Here is a 21,257-nt window from a genome sequence, read left to right as displayed (position 1 = left end):
TAGCTGTTAGAGGAACAAATACACACTTTGCCAACACACAAAAAAAAATCGCCAATAATTGTTAAAATGCAGACCCCTGATCCTGGGAAGTGTGTGTGATCTGATGGCAGAATAACAAACCCCTAAGTTTTAGTCCATCCAATCTATAACGCAGTTAAGACTAGTTAGAAGAAACCTGGATTATTTAGTTTTAGTTGGAGCTGGCATATCATATCCTATCTTTCTTTTCACTTTAGAAAAGAATTCATTCACTTCACATAGTGCCACAGAATGTTTCAATTTTAGAAATTCAACATTTTGTGGTAGGAAGACATCTTGTTGCCCAGTTCTAGATCTGCTATGTTTATGCATGTAGTGGTTGTGTTTTTCTCTGCTTTCTAACTCTTGCCCTGCCTGCGATCCCCTGAAGTATTAGACTCTTTTGAAAGCCATCAGCTAATGATTTTCTGTCATTTGAAACAGAACAGAGAGGCCATCATTATTCATACATAGCCATTGTGCCTATGCAGCCATTAAGCTCCTAAGTACGACATACATGCCTCTAAAAATAGGATAGAGGATGATAATTTTTTTGTGCAATTTTCAAGCATATTTATGACTTTAACAGAGAAATATATCCTTGCTTTAGTGATGGATAGTTCTGTTGAAATGTTCTCTCTAAAAGTTACTTTCATTAAATCCTACGGGCTTTTCCATAAAAATATGTGAACCTGGAATTGGATGCAAGCCTCTATTCACAAAGTTTGCACATTAGAGTTTTAGCAGACAAAGCTAAGAACTAGGCCAGGGTGTTAATATAATGTTGACAGACTGTTACGGCAGTGTTTGTGTATTGAAATACAGATCTTATTTCTGTCTGAGAACCTTATTACCCCATCCCTTGTAGCTAACCACTTGAAATCGAATCAGATTTCAGTCACCTAATATATGGTATCTTTCTTTTTAGAAAGTTGTCTAATTAGAATATTAACTGATTACAGAAACTCATGGTGCTAATATCTTTTGGGGAAATAGCCCTGTATGGTCAGACCCCTGTGCAGTCACCTGTGTTACCACTAGCCCAACTACAGCAGACCCAGAGGCCACGGTGGGAGGGCTCTGGGACTTCCCAGTGGAGCCCTGGACTGTTGGCGGGGGATGCTGTAAGAGAAGAGGCAAATTTGCCCAGCATGAAGTTGGCCAGTCTTTGTTTCTTCTGGGATCCAACCTAGTATTGTAGCACTGTATTGATCCATGTGGGCTTATCAGCTCACTCCAACCTTGCATGGGAATCTCTGTTATTGTTGTATGACATATGTCCTTAGTGTCACTCGTAAAAAAAAAAAAAAAAAGGCAAGAAACTCATCCTTTTCCTGCCAAAATGCCACAGGCCTCTTATTTAATTTGTTAATGGAAGCATTGCTGTAAAAGCCATACACAAAGTGGTGCCTGACATCAAATTTTATATTACATGGCATATTTTGTTCTTGTTCTGTCCTTTTCATTTTACTAAAACTTTAGTGTTTACAATTTTATTGAAACATTGCAGCTGTTCTTCTCTGATGGGATTTCCGGTTTAGCTCAAATGATTGTGTGACTTCACAGACAGATATTTAATGAAGCATAAAAAGTATCATTCTACATTTTAGCGCACGACAGTATGAAAGTTAAACCCCGAGTATTCTAACAGCTAGATGGGCTTTCAGTCAAATCACTTCCAAAATCCTGGAGCAGAATAAGGAGGGTTTCTTGCCTTATGTTAAGCAGAACTATTGCAGGGTGAATGTTGGATCCCACTTTGCCTCCTCACTGTCGAAAACCCCTTCCTCCTCCGCTATACCCTTATGACTCTAACAATATTCTTTGCTACTGCTCCACAGTTTTTCTCAGATTCTGAACTGCCAGCAGGAGCAACTGATTGTGGTTGAACCAAATCCCCAGCCAGCCTTGCCATTACCTGGCAGTGAAGCTTAGCTATGGTGTAGGAACAGCAGCAGGCATCAAGCTGCTAAAGCAATCCCACAGGAGTGATGGAAGGAAGTTGGTCTTTGTTTTCTAATACCCCTAACGCTATAAAGTTCAGTTTTCCGAAGTTTAATATCGAAGCATCATGACTACCAGCCAGCGAGGTGGCTGTTACACGTACCTGCTGGCAAAGGTTGCATGCCTTGGTCTCATTTTGTTTCAGCTGATGGGCTAGAGACTGGAAGGAGATGAAGGAAATTATGAAATTGAGATTGATGACATTGACTGAGATGTGGTAACTGGAAGGGTTAACTAGGCTCTGGTGGAAATAGGTCTAATTTGAGACAAACTTGGAAGAGGAAAAAGAGTTTATTAAGAGAAAAGAAAGCACGGTAATCTCCTTCAAAAAAGCATGGATGTTATTTCTAAGATTAGCTTTGTCTAGACTTTCTGATGTGGGTTTCATTTATACATATATACCTTCTAGCTTACATGCACTACTGTCAGAAAAAAATAAGTGGATACTGACAGCAAGAAAGCAGAGTAGAAGGTAAGCAGCTTTTTATTGATTTTCTGTGAAAAAAAAATGCTTATTTTAACTTCCCTGTCAAAGGGATCCAGTTTGCTGGAATTATTTGCCTTCCATTTTGATTCAGCAAAACTAGGAAGACAGAGCCAAACTCCCCTCACAAGTTCCTGCCATGCAAGTTCTGGCTTCCTCTGTTGTCTCCAAAAGAGTTGTCACACACTGATGGAGATGCCGAAAGCAAAGAATGGTCTAGTCACATTGAGCACAGTATTTTTACAGAAAGAATCTGACCATCTGAGAAACATACTGGCATTTAGACTGTAATTTATTACAGACAGACCTGAGGAATTGTAACAATGGCATGTAACTTTTTAAAGATAAAATTTAATTTCCCTGAATTCTCAATAAAAATTCAAAATGTAACATGTAATGCTATCATCCTGTCCACACCTCTTTCTTCAAGTTAGGATAAATAGGGAGACGGGCTCCCTGATTTTGCAGATTAGTCCTCCACAGTGCTGCAAGATCAAAATATTCAGTGGAGGGAGGGAGACTTTTATGGATCTTCGGATTTTTAATTTCCCCGTGACTAGCCTACATCTGGGACAAACAGTGCTGGCAGCTCTCCCGGCACTGTGAGGAACACATTTTGGGCTCTGTCTGCATTTTTCAACTAGGTAACCCACCAGACCCATGTCTAACCTCAGTCCAACCCTCACTACGTAGCCATTCCCTCTTATTGCAGCAGGGGCTCCTCATCCTTTTTCACACCTCCCATGGCAACTTGGATTCCACATACGGACAGAAGAAGGCAGGGAAAACAACCAGTTGGAGTGGGTATTCCCCTTAGCAGTCTAAAAATGATGTAAAATCTGTGCCTTCTTTTATCTTTATGGCAGAATTGCCTGAAAGAGGTCCCAAAATCTAGTGTTAAACCTGGGGAGATTGGCATCAGTGGATACTCCTTCGATGATACATCTGGTAGATTCCTTTCAGGATTAATTCTGGTTTACAGTGCAAGCTGTTAATACATTTATTTTTTTTCTTTCGTGTATTAGATTGAAAAATCTGGTTAGCTAAAAGGATGTAAATGCATTTTAACAGTCTGTTAGATTGTTTGCATTGGAATAATTGTATTTAGGTTATTTGTCCTAAGTGAAATTTAAGGTGGAGAATTAAGTGTAGCATCTCCTTCCACTGCTACTCCAGTTTATACATATTTTCTTTTACTTTCTAAAAATTAGATCTTTTTATAGGCCAATTCCCGCTCTTTCTGAAGTTAGCTGAAAAAGTTTGGTATAAAGAATCTGTTAAAAGTCGGAGCGAGAAAATAACAGGAAGTATCACCATTTTCTTCAGAAAACTGAGACTGCTGTGGCGATTATGGATGTGCTTGTATGTCCCATACACGCAAAAATTCCTAGCCGCATTTTAAGACCTTTCAAGCAGAATGATTATCACAAGTGCGGCGTCACAGCGCCTTCCTCTGCTCTGGGTTCTGTCCCTTGCACGGTCCCTGCTGACTCCCTCCTCTCTGCACCGCACTGTCGCACAGAGCTCTCACATTGTCTGGAGATGACAGTGGAGAGGTCTCTTATACAGCCCGGTGCTGCAAAAGGACAGGCCTGTGAAGAAACACATCTAGTCATAAACATACGAGCTGACACTGCAGTTTGTGTTTACACAGGCCACTGAAATGAGCACTGTAATAAATATTGCAGTTTTATTGCCCCTTCTAACAGAAGATCTTCAAGTGCTCGGTCATGACTTGGGTGCTTCCCACAAGTCATAACAGTACTATCAATTATAAAAGAGAACATTATCTCTTACAGTGAGATCATTATCTCTTACAGTGAGACGTGTATTTTGACTTTAACATTCGTGTCCCAGCCTTGCTTTTGTGAAAAACCCCAGGAGAAGCAGAACCCCAGGTAGGACCTGAATGTCACAGTCCCTGAGCCATTTGACTTGCTGGTAGAAGTACACACGGTTGGACAGGGGAGCCATCAGACGATGATGTGAGCCCGTAAGCTCGGTCATGTATCCCGCAGGGCACTAAAATGACAGTAATCATTGTTAATAAATGATTGCTATTGCTATAATGTACCTCATTTCTGTGCATTCTTTTTCCCCTGCTTTATCAGAATATTAATAAAGAAGGGAAAAAGAGGCGAAGGATTCCTCTGGGCAAAATGCCATGCCACTGACACTTATTCTGATGTCTTGGTTAGGCTCAGAGTTGCTTCACAAACACGTGAAATAGCATAGAATTCACTTCAGTGTGATAGCAAGCAGTAGCCTAATGATTCCCTACCAGCTGCTGAACTGGAAGTGAAAAGGAGAAAGTACAGCATTAAGAAGGAGACCATTTTCTGGAAGTTTAATTTCAATTTTTTGTGAGGAGTCCATTCCAGTTTCGGCAATCCAAACTTAATCCTGCTTTGAAAACATTTTTCTTTGTGTGTGCTTTTAAGTGTGACCACTTTAAGCTCCTCCTCTCGATCCTCTTGTAAATGCCCTCAGATCTGCATTCTCCGTCTGGATCTGCCTGTAGATCCACGCAGTCAGCAGGGAAAAGAACGGGATTTCTGAGAAATTCTCTGCTTCTGAGTATATTTCTACTCTTTCTGTATCTCTGTATGTCTGAATGCACATACGTATGTGGGCAATACAGGTATCCAAGTCCATACTTATGCCAAGTATTGTCATAGTTCAATTATGTATGGATTTTGATTTAGATTATCTTTACTTTAAAGCGAGTTTCTCTCTTTGCTTATAACTTACAACAAATCTTCTATTTTGTGTTTCACTGAAGAGAAGCACATTGCATACCTGCTTGCTTTTTCCGCACAGTCTGCTGATTCTTCTCAGTTTAAAGTTTCTACCTAGAAAAAAATTCATTAACGTTGACAGGAAATATGACTGAGTAGAAAATGTAAGGGCTTGGCTCTCGCAGTCGAAGGGGCTTACTGCAGCTTATGCATGTATACAAAAATTGATTTTTCTAAATGAGGTTTCTAAATTTTCCTGAATCTACACAATGCACACTTTTACCTGCTTTGTTTCCCTTGAAAGCTGTATTGTAGCTTTACCTCATGCTGTTTGCACTGAAGAGAATTAATGTGGAAGGAAAGAACAACTTCAGAAATGGTAGTCTGGTTCTGATAACACCCGCAAGTGCAATTACTCGGGATTTGTGCAGTCTTTAGATATGTATGGTTTACTGTATTATATGCAAATTGTAAAATTTCAGGTGATTTAATATGAACAGAATTTTCAAATTTGAAAAACTACCTTGAAGTAGTGATAACCTACCACCTTGAATGAGATAGATAAATGGGCAAGAAAGGTGTATTCAAATGAGCTTCTGGTAATTCCTGATAAGCTAAACATCTCCACTAGGAACGTTTGGTGGATTCTGAGTATAACTAGGTCACCCTACAAACATTCCTGGTGGAAAATGCAGTTTAAACATCCTCTGGGTTCACTTGCAGCAGAGCAGAAATTTTGCTTCTGTCAGTTTTCATGATAAAGAATGAAAGTCAAAATTAGTTGCAGGGGGGGAAGATCCTTTGCAGCAGAGCACAAAAGACCGTAGTTGCCGCATCAAAGCCTGCATTTGAATTTGAACTTACTCGAGATTTTGTGCTGTTCCAAACCAGTGAGTTTTTTCAGTACTGTGCTGTCGTGGTTTAACTCCATCCAGCAGCTAAGCACCACGCAGCCACTCGCTCACTCCCTGCGGCGAGATGGCGGAGAGAATCGGAAAAGTGAAAGTGAGAAAACTCGTGTGTTGAGATAAAGACAGTTTAATAGGTAAAGCAAAAGCCACACATGCAAACAAAGCAAAACAAGGATTTCATTCACCACTTCCCATCAGCAGGCAGGTGTTCAGCCATCTCCAGGAAAGGAGGGCTCCATCATGTGTCCAGTAAGACAGGAATGGTGGGTTCAAGTCCCATCTGGGGTGCAAAACAAATGCCATAACTCCAAACATGCACCCCTTCCTTCTGTTTCCCCCAGCTTTATATGCCGACTGTGACTTCACAGGCATGGAACATCCCTTTGGCCAGATGAGGTCAGCTGTCCCAGCTCCCAACTTTTTGTGCACTCCCAGCCTACTCGCTGGTGGGACGGTTTGAGAAGCAGAAAAGGCCTTGACTCTATGTAAGCACTGCTCAGCAATAATGAAAACACCTCTGTATTATCAACACTGTTTTCAGCAAAATCCAAAACACAGCCACATAGTAGCTACTGTGAAGAAAATTAACTCTGTCCCAGACAAAACCAGCAAATATCCCTAATTTCATATCTTTGTAGGTGATGGACAGACAGTATCTCATGGTTCATATTTTGTACTGATAACTTAATTCAAACAATAGAACTTGGAAAAAGTAGTAGGTAAAATATGTGTTCTTCACTTAGTAGGCAGGAAAATACATGCTAACATGACTGGGCTTCTGTATCTTTTGAAAACTGGGAATCTAAGCTTTGACCATTGTGATGAAGAAGCCTTCCTTATTTTGCATCCTACTAAGGTCATGCTGAGGTCTAGATCTGTAGATGATTTAGGATAGCATCACACAGAATCATAGAATAATTGAGGTTGGAAGTGACCTCTGGAGGTCATCTAGTCCGACCTTTCTGCTCAAGCAGGGCCACTTAGAGCCAGTTGCCCAGTACCAAGTCCAGCTGGATTTTGAACGTGTCCGAGGATGGAGACTCCGCAACTTCCTTGGGCAACCTGTGCCAGTGCTCAGTCACCTCACAGTAAAAAAAGTGTTTCTTCAGATGGAATCTCCTGTGTTTCAGTTTGTGTCCATTGCCTCCAGTCCTGTCACTGGGCACCACTGAAAAGAGTCTGGCTCCATCTTCTTTGCAATCTCCCTTCTGGTAATTACACACATTCTTGAGATCCCCCTCTTGAGCCTTCTCTTCTCCAGGCTAAGCAGTCCCAGCTCTCTCAGCTTTTCCACATAGGAGAGATGCTCCAGACCCTTCTTTATCCTTGTGGCCCTTCGTTAGACTCTCTCCAGTATGTCCGTGTCCCTCTTGTACTGAGGAGCCCACCACTGGGCCCAGCACTCCAGGTGTGGCCTCACCAGTGCTGAGTAGAGGGGAAGGATCACCCACTTTTGACCTACTGGCAATACTTTGTCTAATGCAGCTCAGGATACCATTAGCCCCTTTGTCACATTGCTGGCTCATGTTCAGTTTAGCGTGCACCAGGATCTCCAGGTCCTTTTCTTCAAAGCCGCTTTCCAGCAGTTGGCCCCCAGTGTGTATTGGTGCCTGGGGTTGTTCCTGCTCAGGTGCAAGACTTTGCACTTCCCCTTGTTGAACCTCATGAGGTCCCTGTCAGCCCATTTCTTCAGCCTGTGGAGGTCCCTCTGGATGGCAGCACAACCCTCTGGTGTATCAGAGGATGAATCCAAGAGGAATAAATACAGAGGGAGAGAGCTTAAAGTTTATATGGAATGCAAGATTCACCAAATCTAGGCCCAAAATTGAAATTATATTTTAAGGTAGCCTAGAGGGGAAGCAAAATTCAAACCCCACAAAATGTTAGAAATGATAAAAATATAAACAGTTCAAGCTCTCAAAAATAGAGATAATTGGTAACTCTTTGCTTAATGTTCTAGGTTTTAACAGCTCAAAGCACTGTTTTGCTGTAGTCTTGCACTGACAGATGAATGAAATAAGTGTAATCAAATACATTCTTTCTGCTTGCTACATGTGTGATTTTATAAGCTTTACACTGCAAAGAACGTCTTTGTGGTTATACCAAATTCTAGTGCTTGCTTTTCGAATTTTTGGCCTTTATCAGTGAGATACAAACAGCCATTGCCTGCATCACAGATTGTGGTACAGTATCTTTCAGAAAAACAGACGTATTAGCAGGGGGGGTGGTGCTGTCCATAGCAAGGCCATGATGCTACACCAGTTAGAAAACATGGAGGAAAACGGACCTGTTTGTGTGGGAAGGAAACTGAAATGGTTATTTCAGATAAAGGATTTGAAATGTGCTGCCGCTTGTCTGGGATGTGAATGCTGAGTGGCTTCTGATGTGCCGCAGCCAAACCCCAGCAAGCAGCATGATCTGCCGTTCTGGTGGGGGTAGCCCCCGCTGCACTCAGCACACAGCAGCCTCCTGGTGTCATTTTTGAAGCGCTATCTTGCAAAAAAAAAAAGACTGTAAAGCGAATTAAGAAAATGCAAGCGTGCAACTTGGTATCCTGTCAAAAGAATTACTGATGGTACAGTATGGTAGATGCAGTTCAAGCTACCCAAACCAAAACCTGGTTGAGACAGCAGGTATTTATCTTTGGGGTGCCATGGTAGCAGCTGCAGTGCCTGCTGTCCCTTCATTGGATGTTACACCTCAAGCCATCGTAAGCGACCCAAAAGGATTCTTTGGCTTCCCATTTCAAAATGCATTTTGAACTTTTGTCTATACCTGCATGCCATAAATATTTTCAGTCTCTTTTCTGCATTTGTGAAGTTTGATCCTATTAAGAAGTATCTAGAAGCTAAGGTTTCCATGTAGTTTTGCGATTCCAACAACTGGTTTGATCACGTTATGACTAAATCTGGAAAAATTACCAATTGCCATCTATGTAGGGTATATACAGGGAATGCACTGTAATGTGCACAGTACAGCATGGAGGCAGGGACTAGGCTAAGAGACGACCTAAAAAGAGAAAGGGAGTGGACCCCTCTTCCTCCTGGTCTCCCTCCTTGAAAGTACAGAAAGACCTTCCCTTGCCCGAGCTGTTGCAAGAAGAGCAACAGCTCCGCAGAGAGGACGTGGTCATAGACCCGTACTGTTAGAAAGGAAAAGGAGCCACAAGCACCACCAGAACAGTTTTCTTATTCTTGATGTGCACACCTAAACATAGCACTAAAAAAGTCAAGAAGTACAGGACTGAAAAAGAAGGCAGAACCATCTGTTGAACTGATATCCAAAATTCCCACGTTGAAACTAGTGTGAAATGTAGCCTGTTTCTGTGGTTCATTACCATTCGTCATTTCAGCCAATGAAAATTTTATTTTCCCAGTATTTTGTATTTTTCTGATATGTGTTTGCTACCATTCGATTTATATTTGTTTGTAATTTCAAACATATAAATGGGCCCCGAATCTTTTTTCTTGTCTCTAGCCATTCTATTTTAGAACAGCCAACAAAAGCCCAGAGACAACAACAAAACAAATGAATGATTTTGGACGTAAGGTCTGTTTGCTTTGAAAAAGATTGGTATGTTGGTGCATCAAAATGTTGCCAGATCAGCTGTCTTTCTCCTTTCCAAGAGAGATGATTCTGAATTAGGAGGCTTGTGGAACAGACCAAAGGGAAGAATTTTGTCCAGGCTACTTCTATTACAGGTTCAGTTAGTAATTACAGAGTTCAATTCTGGTCTAGGACAATGTAAGTGGCACCCTTTCTTTTCTGTATCTCATTTCATCAGGTCTTGTGATTGTTCACTGTGTATCTGAGATCAAAAATGTCATTGATAAATCCAGAGGAATAAGGCAGTGACTCACAGATCCCATGGTTCAGGTTAGGTAAGGGCAAAGGGGGCATTAATTAACAGAATAAAATATGGTTTAGTGATTGACAAACATGCCACCATAGTTTGTTCCTAAGTAATCTAATTTGATTTACAAGAATTCAGTGTAAATATAATCCTTTTCTCAAGGAAGTGTCTTGTCATTTATAGTTTAGCATGAAATATAGGGCATGGGGAGAAAGATTTTAATTCAGTAAGCTCATGTTTGTGCAGCAACAAAAGAAAAAGAAAATGTGCCAGAAACGAAGAGGCGGGGATGTACGGGGGGAGCTCTCTGCGTCCCGCTGCAGGTCAGCTGGAAGGAGCGACTGCTGTTTTCAGGTCCCCGGTGGGTCCCAGGCTGGGGTGTCCTCTTTCCATCCTTGAGACTAAATTTTCTTGAATCTCTGTGTTACTCACAGGTAAGTCAGAGAAATGCATCTCCAGGCTGAAAGGATGAATATAGAATCATAGAATGTGTTGGGTTGGAAAGGACCTTTAAAGATCATCTAGTCCAACTCCCCTGCAGTAAGCAGGGACATCTTCAACTAGATCAGGTTGCTCAGAGCCTCATCCAGCCTGGCCTTGAATGTCTCCAGGGATGGGGCCTCCACCACCTCTCTGGGCAACCTGTTCCAGTGTCTCACCACCCTCATTGTAAAGAGCTTCTTCCTAATGTCTGATCTAAACCTACCCTGCTCTAGTTTAAAGCCATTGCCCCTCGTCCTATAGCTACATGCCCTTGCAAACAGTCCCTCCCCAGCTTTCTTATAGACGTGGTGCCTGGTGCAGCCATCCTGCTGCCTATAGCTGCCTATAGCATGACTGCCTGTATTTTCAGCCACAAATATTGTCACTGAAATCGGGAATGAACTTCTTAACACCAACGTAGTCTTAAGAAGTAGGAATTCTTTTATTCAGCGCCGGGGACATGGGGGATCTCTCCACCTAACACGTCCACTGAATGCAAGATTCACAGAGACTTATATCCATACAGAATACGCATGGTCATTACATTTCCCAGCACTCACTGCCATATTCATTACATTTCCAGAACTCATTTCCATATTCTTTACATTTCCAGAACTCGTTTCCATATTCTCATCACCTTGGCACATGCGCGTTAAGTCTGTTAGGGTCTTCATGGTAGGTTTTGGGTGGTTTGTAGTGGTGTACAGTGGCTGGTTTGAGCTGATAATAGAGGGATCTCTTTGTGTGGATTAGGGAAGATAAATGCAGAAGCTGTTGCAACTCCCCCATTTATTTTGCAAGCTTCTTATCGGTTCCTCCAGCCTCTTCGAGGATGTGGTATTCTTCTCTGTTTGTTCTTCACAAGGAGTTCCATTTACCAATTTACCAGACTCTCAGTCCCTCATTGTAACAGTATGACCAAAACAAAGCCCACTTTTATAAATGTTTTTGGCAAGCTGTGTTGCCTCCCTTCTTCAGCATGGGTAAACTTTTTCAAACAAGTTTAATCACGGGAAACTAGTCGATTTCTTAGTCCCTGACACCCCTTCTTCACAGGCAAATGCTCTTTCGGTTCATATGCTTTTTCAGAGACAAAAGGGAATCTTTATGTGAGAGCCTCTCAGCAAAGTACTGGCAGCAGAGCAAGAGAAATAAAGCTGTAGTCTCATGATTATCTTCTAATAGCTTTCTTTTTATTTTAAGATACTTAAACCTAATCCCCCAAGTTAGCCCAATCACAGTCTCCAATGTAGCATTGTTTTCAGCTATTAGCAGGTGGTTTTTAAAGCCCTCTTTAGACGATACGCGGGGCCCACATAGTGAAGTCAATTGTTAGACAGGATATAATTTAGACTTCAGCTCTTCCTCTCAGTTCGAAATAAAATGATTACATTTCAGGAGAGCCTAAGGGAAGATTAAAAGTTTTATATCGAAAGTTGAATATTTTCTTTTGTTGTACACTCTTCTTTTAAAGAAAATGGTATTCATTTAAAATAATTCATGTTCTGATGTATTTGAAAAGGCACTACTCTGAATTAAAAAGAAATTCATAAAGTATGCATGTATGGGAGAGGAAGATCGCAATCTTCATTCGGGCGTTTAGTCAGTTTTTTAACTCAGTCCATTCTGCTTTGTTCGTAGAATGAGGTAGCTGCAAAGACCCGTAAATAACAGATGGCCCATAGCGTTTAGAGAGCAGCGGTTAAGGTGACAAAATCTTCTGGGGCTCCTCTCCACAGGCAGGTTATAAAGCGATATTATAGCCTTTGTTCCAGACTGGAAAATGGTCCTTGCTTGTCTTTAAACCTGTTAAAAGTGGTTCCAGGCAATAGCTCCACATAATTACAGTTCTGTGTATGCCCTGTGATGCCTCTCATGTCTTGTATCCAAAAGTTATCCAAGGGCAGAGGCCGCTTGTAGAATACAAAGTTGTAAAATTGACATGGGTCTTAAAAATAGATGGACTAGCCCAGATGTGAACAGAGTAAGAAGTGAAGAGTAAGATATGAACAACAGGATTAAGTTCTTGTCTGATAAGATCAGCTAGCTTTTAACATTGATATCGGCTGTTTTACCAAGGGTGCCCTGGGCGCATTTGTAAAAAGGTGTTACCTATTAAAGGGAATTCCTGGAAACCTCCTAAAAGAAAATGTGTCTATGCAGTGAAGTCTCTTGTGGGAGTTCACCATATCAGACAAATAAGCATAGATCTTCTTTTTCCAGAAGCCATCAGGAGAGTCTAAACATAACACTGCTGCTGTAGTTAAGTAGCCTGCTTTCTATGTCTGTTAAAAGGAAGAGCGGAAAATCTGTTATTGTGACTAAGGGGGGTGGTCACTGAACTGGCAAGTTGAAGTTTTCTTGTGATTTTATCACAGAAAAAAAGTTAATTTCTTTCAGTATATTCTGTAAAAAGAAATAAATTCTTTTACTTGATAGCACTGGTGCTACTATCTTAAGGCAGCATTAACAACGTGATTTTCCATTCATTTGCCCAATGTCAGTGATACTTGTTTTCACCTGTGGACACCTGACCATTGGAACCTCGGTTAACCTTTGCCTCCACACTGCCAATTAAACAGACAGACAATAATAAATATTGAGGTTGCCTGAGGATTTAAGAAGGACGGATGCTCATAGTACAGAATGGTGAAGGTCTGTGTTCAACCGATATTATCTCTTGCAAAAGGGATGAGTTGTTACTATGCTGTTATTCCAGATTTCAAGAAGAACAGATGTGGTGTGGGAATTAAGGCGGCAATTAATGGCCACTGAGGAAGAAGACAATTTATCATATCCTCCTCTGAATGTGACCACTGGAAATGGAACATGCATCCTTTTTTATGCTAGTAATTTCAGCCTCAACGCCAACAGTTCAGTTCTTATAGATTTGACAAATGCAACATTTGTAACCCAAACTGTGGATACTTCTTCCTCTACGTGCTCAGACTTCAACAGAACGTGAGTAGCACAAGAAATTTCATATTATAGTACGTGTGATTCTGAAAGCTACTCAGAAATGGTACAATTTCAAGTTAATGCTGTTTTAATTTTCTTTTTCTAAAGCATCCAAAATAAAAAAATACTAAATTGGGTATTCTTAGAGGAAAGAGATTGAGTCAAGACCACAGAAATTGTTCAGATGCACGCTCTTCTTGTCAAAATTTTTTTCCTCTTACATTCCTTACTTCCTTGTTTGCTTATATTTGGTCCAAACAGGTTTCCCTGTGCCCGATCTTACAATCACAGACATCTCCACTGGCATTAATGAGATCATAATTTCATTGTAAAATTCCCTTGAAGGAAAGTATTGCCAGTTACTAGGTAGTAATTCAGCTGGAAATATATTAATGAAACATGATCTCTGCTTTCCTTTACTTTGAAGCACCTGCTCTTGGGTAAAAAAAATTATATAAATATTTTGTCATATTTTTCTGTGTACTGAACCTTTGCTATATGACTTTTGTAATTGCGTATTGATTTAGAATATTCCCTCCGATTGAAATGTCACAGTGATCTAATTAAAACTGACTACTCTAACATTAAAAATCTGTTTCTTATTCTTAGACTGTCATTAAAATACACAGAGCCAGTGAATAAAATCAGCAGCCTAGAGATAAGGTAAGTCATGATTTATTTTTAAATATACCTTTGTGATTTACAAAGCCTGTTTGTAAATTAGGACTAAAAAAAGAGGAGGAGTTAAGTGAAAATGTTTTTGAAATTATGGGTTGATTTCTGTCCTGAGGAGTTACTATACAGGAGAATGATAATACAGCCTTTATATAGAGAATATATAAATACGCTCAGGTAGATTTCTGAGAAAGTGGTATAGGCAAACAACTATACTGTAAGGTACTGGTATATGAAACATCCTGTTTTGCTAACAGGATCAGACTATAATTGCATCTCAGGGAAACCTAACTGTGATCAGTTTTAGGGGCTGAAGTCTACCTGCATGGCCGGGGTTGTATTTAGTCCTTGTGTGGGTTACCAGCGTAGTCTGTCAGAGCTAGCTTGTGGCTAATGAGGGGTGCAAAAACTCGTACTTTTTCTGCTCCATGGATGGTGACAAGACTACATTTCTCTACCATGAGAAAAGGGAAGAAAAGTTAGGGAATGGGAAGACTTGGGATGAAAAGTTAAAGGGAGAACCTGCTGCTGTTGCTTTTGCTAGTGGGTTCTGGGGATGGGGAAAGCATCTGCTACTGTTTGAGGGCTGCCATACAGCTGCTGGTCCACAAACCTCAGTTCTTCCCTCAGCAGCAGGAACAGCAGTTAAAATTATTTTCTTAAGCTCTGGCTAGAATAATGTGGCCTGCTCTTTTCATTTAGGTACCTCAGCCAATGGCTTAAATTTATTTGGGAAGGACTTGGGCCGGGGAACTTGCACTGAATTAAATTTGCATATGTCAGAGGATGAACTGGATGTTTGCTTCGGCAGCAGAAGGACAAATGGCTTTGTCCATCTCAAATGCTTTTGAGGTCTTGAATAAGGGAAATTGAAATCCAAGGACCAAAAAGAAGTAGTTTAAAGTAATAATGCAGGAGACAATCAGAGCTTGAACAACATTTTGGTAGGAGAGTAAAAGAGGCACAGGGTGCCAAGATGATAAGCACGAATGAGTAAATAGCATTATTTACAGTAAGATAGAAGGACGTTCTACATTCAGGGAAATGGAGCCCCAGAAGTACTTGTGTTGAACAAAGTCAGTGATGTGTTTGGAGTTGTATTTGGAGAGCATAGAGACACTTTCAGTCATCATGAGAGACCATGATAGGTGGCAAAAAACCAAACATGCTTTGTTATTTAACATCTCCCCTCCCTTCCCAAGCATCTAGGGCTTTGGGAAAGAATGTAATGTATGGATAAGATTGCTGTTAGTATAGTATTTTTACTTTTTGACTGTTGTAGTTAGCTTTGTATGAGATCCTTGAGACTGTTGTCCTTAGTGATGGCGTCAAGCATTTCTCGTCTTCGCTACTTTAAATTATCAAAGGTGCGCGCATTTCCCTAAGCACCACGGGGAATTAAGGAAACATTTTCCTCGGATCCTATTCCAAAAATATTGTTCTCAAACCAAGACTCTGCCCAAGTTGTAACTTATTTTTACTCCAAGTCACAAAATAATCGCTTTCTTTGATGCTTCCCTGGTGCTTCCTTGTCTTCCGTTGTCTGTTGTTCCTGTCTCCATCTCGTACAGACAGACCCACCAAAGCAGTTCCCTGGATTCTCATTCTGCGTCTTTGCTCATACCGGTGCAGGTCTTATCTGCTCTCCCATAATCTCTTTCTGTATGAATGAATCTGGTTGATTTCTACATTTGTCCTGAATATGACCATCCTCCACATAATACCATGCTTTCTAGTAAAATTGCAGTTCCAAGAAAATAATATGAATCATAAAGCACTTGAAAATCCTGTGGAGCGTGACACTGTGTTGCAAAACGAGCTACCAAGTTAATTGATAGATCTCATAGGGGTTGTCTTCTTTAAAGTAGTCAACAGGTTTTGCTCAACTATAGAAAAGCAAATTGTAAAACTTAGGATGCTACTATAGAAAAAAATACTTCGGCAGTTAAAATATTTATCTTAGATTTTGATTGCTGCATCAGGCATAAGAAGATCAAATGTGATATTAGTGCACACATAAGGATTTAATGAGGATTATTCAGATTTATGTTTAGTCATCTGCTTGTTAAAATCTTATAATTTTAATTATTGGGAGAAAACTTTAATGTGGTCACGAATCTGAGGTGCATCTGAAGAGATGAAATTTGGAGCAACTCTGCAGATAGACTGACTGTAAATTAAAGGAGAATATCAGTACAAAAGGTGAATGGTTCATGTTTTCTCTCTTATTCTGGAATATTTTTTTACATCCTTTAAGTCTGTTATAGTAAAGGCAGAAATACTCACAAAGTTTCTCTTGACCTGTGCTTCTACTTGAATACATTATTAACTATATATCAAAATGCATAAACAGCCCTTGAAGCTGGGATAAGAAACTCAGGCTCCACAACAGGTGAGGACTTGAAAAGAGAGTAGGTGAAGTCCTGTGTGCTGTCAAGCCCAGCGATTAATTAAAGTAGCATAGGCTGGCTGTATTTTGCAGAAGAATTTGATTTATTCCATTGGTCTAGGTGTGATATAGGTTTTTAATAGCCTCTCGGGGCATTTAGACACAAAAATGCCTAAATTGATTATCTTCCATGTGTGACAGATGCTTAGCAATAAAAAATGGAGTAGAGGAAGAAGGTGGGTGAATGGCTTCCAGGGTAGTCAGTCACTGCTCGGGCATTCGCTGTGCATTGGTCTGCTTGTGGGAGGTAGCAAGTGATTGCTTCTGCATTACCATTTTTCCTCTTTCCTTTACGTATTAAGCTGTCTTTATCTTGTCCCAAAAGTTTCCTTATTTTCCCTCTTTCTATTCTACCCCCCGTCCTGTTGGGGACAGGGAATGAACAAGCAGCTGCATGGGTGCTTGGCTGCTGGCTGGCATCTACCCACACCACCTCAGAAGTCTTTATAAAGGTAGCTTTCTGCTAAAGATGCACCTGGTTATTTGTGCTACTTTATGTTGGACTATCTCTTGATCTAAGAGACAATCATGTCATTTTTAGGCCTCTATTAGCTGCCTTAATAAAACATTGCATGGCATATAATGCAAATAATAAGATATACTCAACAGAACCAGAACAATCCGTTGATCTTTTAATCATTCAGGAACACTTTATTCACCTTGTTTATCTCAGCAAATCTATTCTCAAGAGCTTCTAAAATTCACAGAGATACATTACAAGCTCCGTTTTCCCCTTCTGGTTCACTTTGATTACATTTCTTGATCAAGATGACTCCTTGGTAAGATTACAGTCTTCCTCAATAGACAGGACACAAGCAGGGCAAAGAGATGGGAAGGAAGAGAGTTTAGAGCCATGACTGCATTTTTTCCTCCTGTAAAGGCCGTTTACTTACGTGTAGGAGAACATCCCTTGAAGACAGAAAGTGACACTAGAGAGGACCACATTCAAATAGCTCAATTCATTTCTCAATAAAAGAGGCTCTAATCTCAGCAGCATGAGCTGGATCCAGAACCTGCCCTTACCACCATTAGTCTACCACCTCGTGTGGAGCAGCTGGTCGTGTCCCACCTCCTACTTTCAGCTACAATAGCTGCTTCATCCTATGCAAACAGCTGCCATCTCCTTCTTCCTCCCTCCAGCAAAACAGCAGTCCCATTCATCCTGGAGGTATTTAAAAGATGGGTAGACATAGTGCTTAGATTAGTGATGGTTTTTGTCAGTTAGGTTGATGGTTGGACTAGATGATCTGAAAGGTCCCTTCCAGCCTAGGCGATTCTATGATCCTCCTGTGCTTGCCACAGAGAGGTGAGCTGTAGGGGGTGGTAGTACAGTGTTTCTAGTTGTGCTGGCTTCAGGAAAGTGAACGACTGCTGCTCCAAGGGTAGGAGCAGTGGGCAGTAGCTTTTGCTGGAAAAAGCATAATGTCAGCTCTCTCGGCAGCTGCTGACATCCAGCTGGTCAAGCACCTGTCTGTCTTCTCTGGGAAAAGGTGTCAAAGTGGATGGAAATGCAGAGCATTAGGTGGACAAAACTTCCTAGTGTTTTTGCCACTTGCATTGGTAAGTGCTTGACTGCTGTTGCTTATAGCGTATAAGAGAACAGAATTGACCCAAGAACTTTTACCTAACAGTTGTGTTTCTCTTTGTGTCTTTGAAACAGTAGTAATTCCAGCTAGCTTCCTTTTCAGAAACAGCTGTCCTCGTAAAGAATAGCCACATGAGATGGCGATCAGTAACAGGTGATGGCATTTAGAGTTCATATGGTTATCTAGCACAATGGGAGTCTGGCCTATGACCAGGAATTGGTTGTGCCACAAAACATCAAGTACATAATGTCCGGGTGAAGGTTTCCTTCCTGTATTGGCTCTAATGTTTAACATGAACACAGCATTTTCTGTAAAACCAAGGTACTTCCAGTTCTGCAGATAAAATCTTTGTTCTCTCTCCTCCCCTTGTCATTCATTGCTATATTGCGCTCATTCTATTTGCTATCTACTCATCTGAGAAGATATTAAACTAAATGAAGTAATTCTATGGATTTTTGTTGTTTGAATGTCTTTTTTTTGTAATTTAATGAATTCTAGTTGCACCAGTTATCAGTTTAGTGCGTGCTTGTTGAAGGCTATTCAATATCAGTAGTTTGGAAAAATGCTGAGGGTAAAAGCCTGTATTATTCAGTTCACCATGCTCCTCTAGTAAGTGAACCATAGGTCACTAATTAGAATCTTAATTCTCATACATTTGCAAGAAACATAAGATTTTAGTCTTTGGTGCAACGTGAAGAGACACTGTTCTCTCCGAGGTCACATAGACTGTACTTACATACACAGTCTTATAAAACTTGTTTGTTCATATGGTGAGTCTCCAAAGAATTTCCTTGTTTACCACTTTTCTTATCTTCTCAGTGGAAGTACAGAGCACACCCAGCATTTCTGCTTGGCATGAACATTTAAGTAAACTTCTCTGTGCTTATAACTGGCCTTCAGTTAGTGCCTATAGCATTGCTACTGAGACACCATGGAAATTCTATTCTGATTGTGCTCTAGATCAGAAAAAGCAATTAATATCTAGGCTATTACATGTTTTAATTTTGTAACTTAATCACTATAACAATAAAATATTTTCCATAAATATTTGTGAAAGCTTTCTAGATGGAATTAAAATGTTTTTTTTCTTTTTCACTAATACTTGCAGCTGAATGTCATATGGAACGAGCTGTTTAGGCTCAAAACATAAGGAATGCCATAAGACAAAACATCCTTTTCTCACCTGAATGATGCTTTGACTTCTAGGATTCCTACTGAGCATTTCTAAACCCTTGAGGATTGTGAAGTTATATGAATCAAAAGCCAGAGATTATTACAAAAAATTAGTCAATTATTGTAGCAACCCAACCTGTCAGATTTTGCGTGTTAATCCTAAAGAGCACTGTTTGTGTTGAGTTTAGACTCAGTGTTGTATGAATGACATGGTACTGAAAGCAACTGATTTGAACAAACAGTATTTTACAAAAGAGAATATTCTCTCTATATATACATATACCCTATAGATCATAAACTATTCTATATTGTGCCACATTTATAGATGACTGCTTATTTTTCAAACCTGTCATAATTGCATCTAAGTATTACCCCAAATTTTAAAATTCACATACAGTGTTGCCCATTGTGGATAAACAGAATGTTTCGTTTCAGTCCCACTTATTGCTAAAAAGATTCAACTTCTAAATTGTTTGTGGTTATCAATAAGCAAAAAAACCAAAAAAGTCTTCAGCAAACTATATAGAACAATACATACATAGACCAAGTAGGGTTAAAGTACTAAGCAACATACAATAAGGAGAAATGCTTATCATTTCCTTATGAGATAACTTGAATACCTAAAGGTAACTGGGTAAAAAGTGGTAGTGTTTCAGAACATCTGGGAGGCGTTCAGGCTGCAGTGGTAGTAACGTATATATAAATCCCATGATTATAAAGCACTGGAAATTGCTGCAATACTGCACATACACAGGCTTTTTCAAAATGAGAAAATATTTATTTGTGCCTAACGCGCTACAAATTGAGAAACTAGGGCAGACGACCCCTCCCCACCCTCCAGTGAGAGAAAACTGTCTTCTGCTGCAAATTCAGGCATTTGCAGAGGCAAATTGCCATTTAGGCATCTGCGCCAAGGAAGAATTGCAATGATAAATCAGAATGGTTATCATGCCTGTACCTATCATAAAAGCAATTTTAAAAAAAATCCCATGAAACATTTCTTGAGCGCCACCGCAGGCCTACTGACAGTCTCTCAGGTTCTGCTCCGCTGATTATAAACTGTTGGTAACTGATGAAATGCGGCACTGGCAGAGGCCCTTGAAGAATGGAACTGCGTTTGCTCCTTGCCTGCCACAGCTATGGAAAGCTGTGCTTGTGAGATGAGACTCTAAGAAGTAGTAAAAACATATTCACAGTATCTCTTCACTTATGAAGAATCCTAATGACGTGGGAGGCCAAGCTAAGATACTAACTGTGATGTTTGCAGCTAGCAGTGGTGAAGCTTTATCTGCCACCAGTACTTTATCAAATGAATGTTAACTTTTTCCTTCTGTCATTTTGACCTTTTTTTTCTCTCTGTTGTCTTTCTAGGTTTTTAATGACCAACAAGTTCTATGGAGGCTCGGCTAGAAATTGGTTCACTTTAGATTCAGTTGAGATCATACAAGATGGAGAAAAGTTTGCTAAATTTAACGTTTCTGTCATCTCTGCTCCTGCAGAGTATTCATTTCATTGTCAGCTGGTGGGAACAAGCAATCTCTATCCTGCAAGGCTGATTCCGTCCAACAATGAGGCAAAAAACTGGGATGTTTTCATTTCCAGGTTGCAAGTGAGTACACATTGACATTTCAGAGATAATTCCAAGAATGATTACTTGTTATTGTCAGTGTTGAACGACACATATTCATAATGCCCTCACTTTCATTTCAGCCTGAGGGAAAATGTAAAAGAAAAGCCGTTCCCCCTAGGTGAGCTATTCAATAAAGGGGTAAAAAGGACGCCAGTTGCTGAACAATAAGAACATGAAAGCACAGCTTTGAAAAACAAAAAACTATGAAGTTGTCCACAGAAGAGAAAAACCAATAAAACCAAATGCGCTTAATCAGGCAAAGAATGACTAAGTCCCCATGCCTGTTTAATGAATT

General features: G+C 40.3%; 1 protein-coding gene across 1 annotated transcript in view; it reads left to right on the top strand.

The window, feature by feature from the left end:
• Nucleotides 1–21,257, top strand: part of ATP6AP1 (ATPase H+ transporting accessory protein 1) — a 57,688-nt gene that overhangs the window by 30,791 nt on the left and 5,640 nt on the right. Inside the window, exons 7-9 of the mRNA XM_063323285.1 lie at nucleotides 13,211–13,452; nucleotides 14,059–14,112; nucleotides 20,704–20,941. Of these exons, the coding sequence (XP_063179355.1) occupies nucleotides 13,211–13,452; nucleotides 14,059–14,112; nucleotides 20,704–20,941 (534 nt within the window). The remainder of the gene's footprint in view (nucleotides 1–13,210; nucleotides 13,453–14,058; nucleotides 14,113–20,703; nucleotides 20,942–21,257) is intronic.

Source organism: Chroicocephalus ridibundus, chromosome 1, assembly GCF_963924245.1.
Source record: "Chroicocephalus ridibundus chromosome 1, bChrRid1.1, whole genome shotgun sequence".
In the NCBI taxonomy this organism is placed as follows: Eukaryota; Metazoa; Chordata; class Aves; order Charadriiformes; family Laridae; genus Chroicocephalus; species Chroicocephalus ridibundus.
Note: the sequence above shows the minus strand (reverse complement) of the source record. Positions and strands in the feature narration are given on the sequence as shown.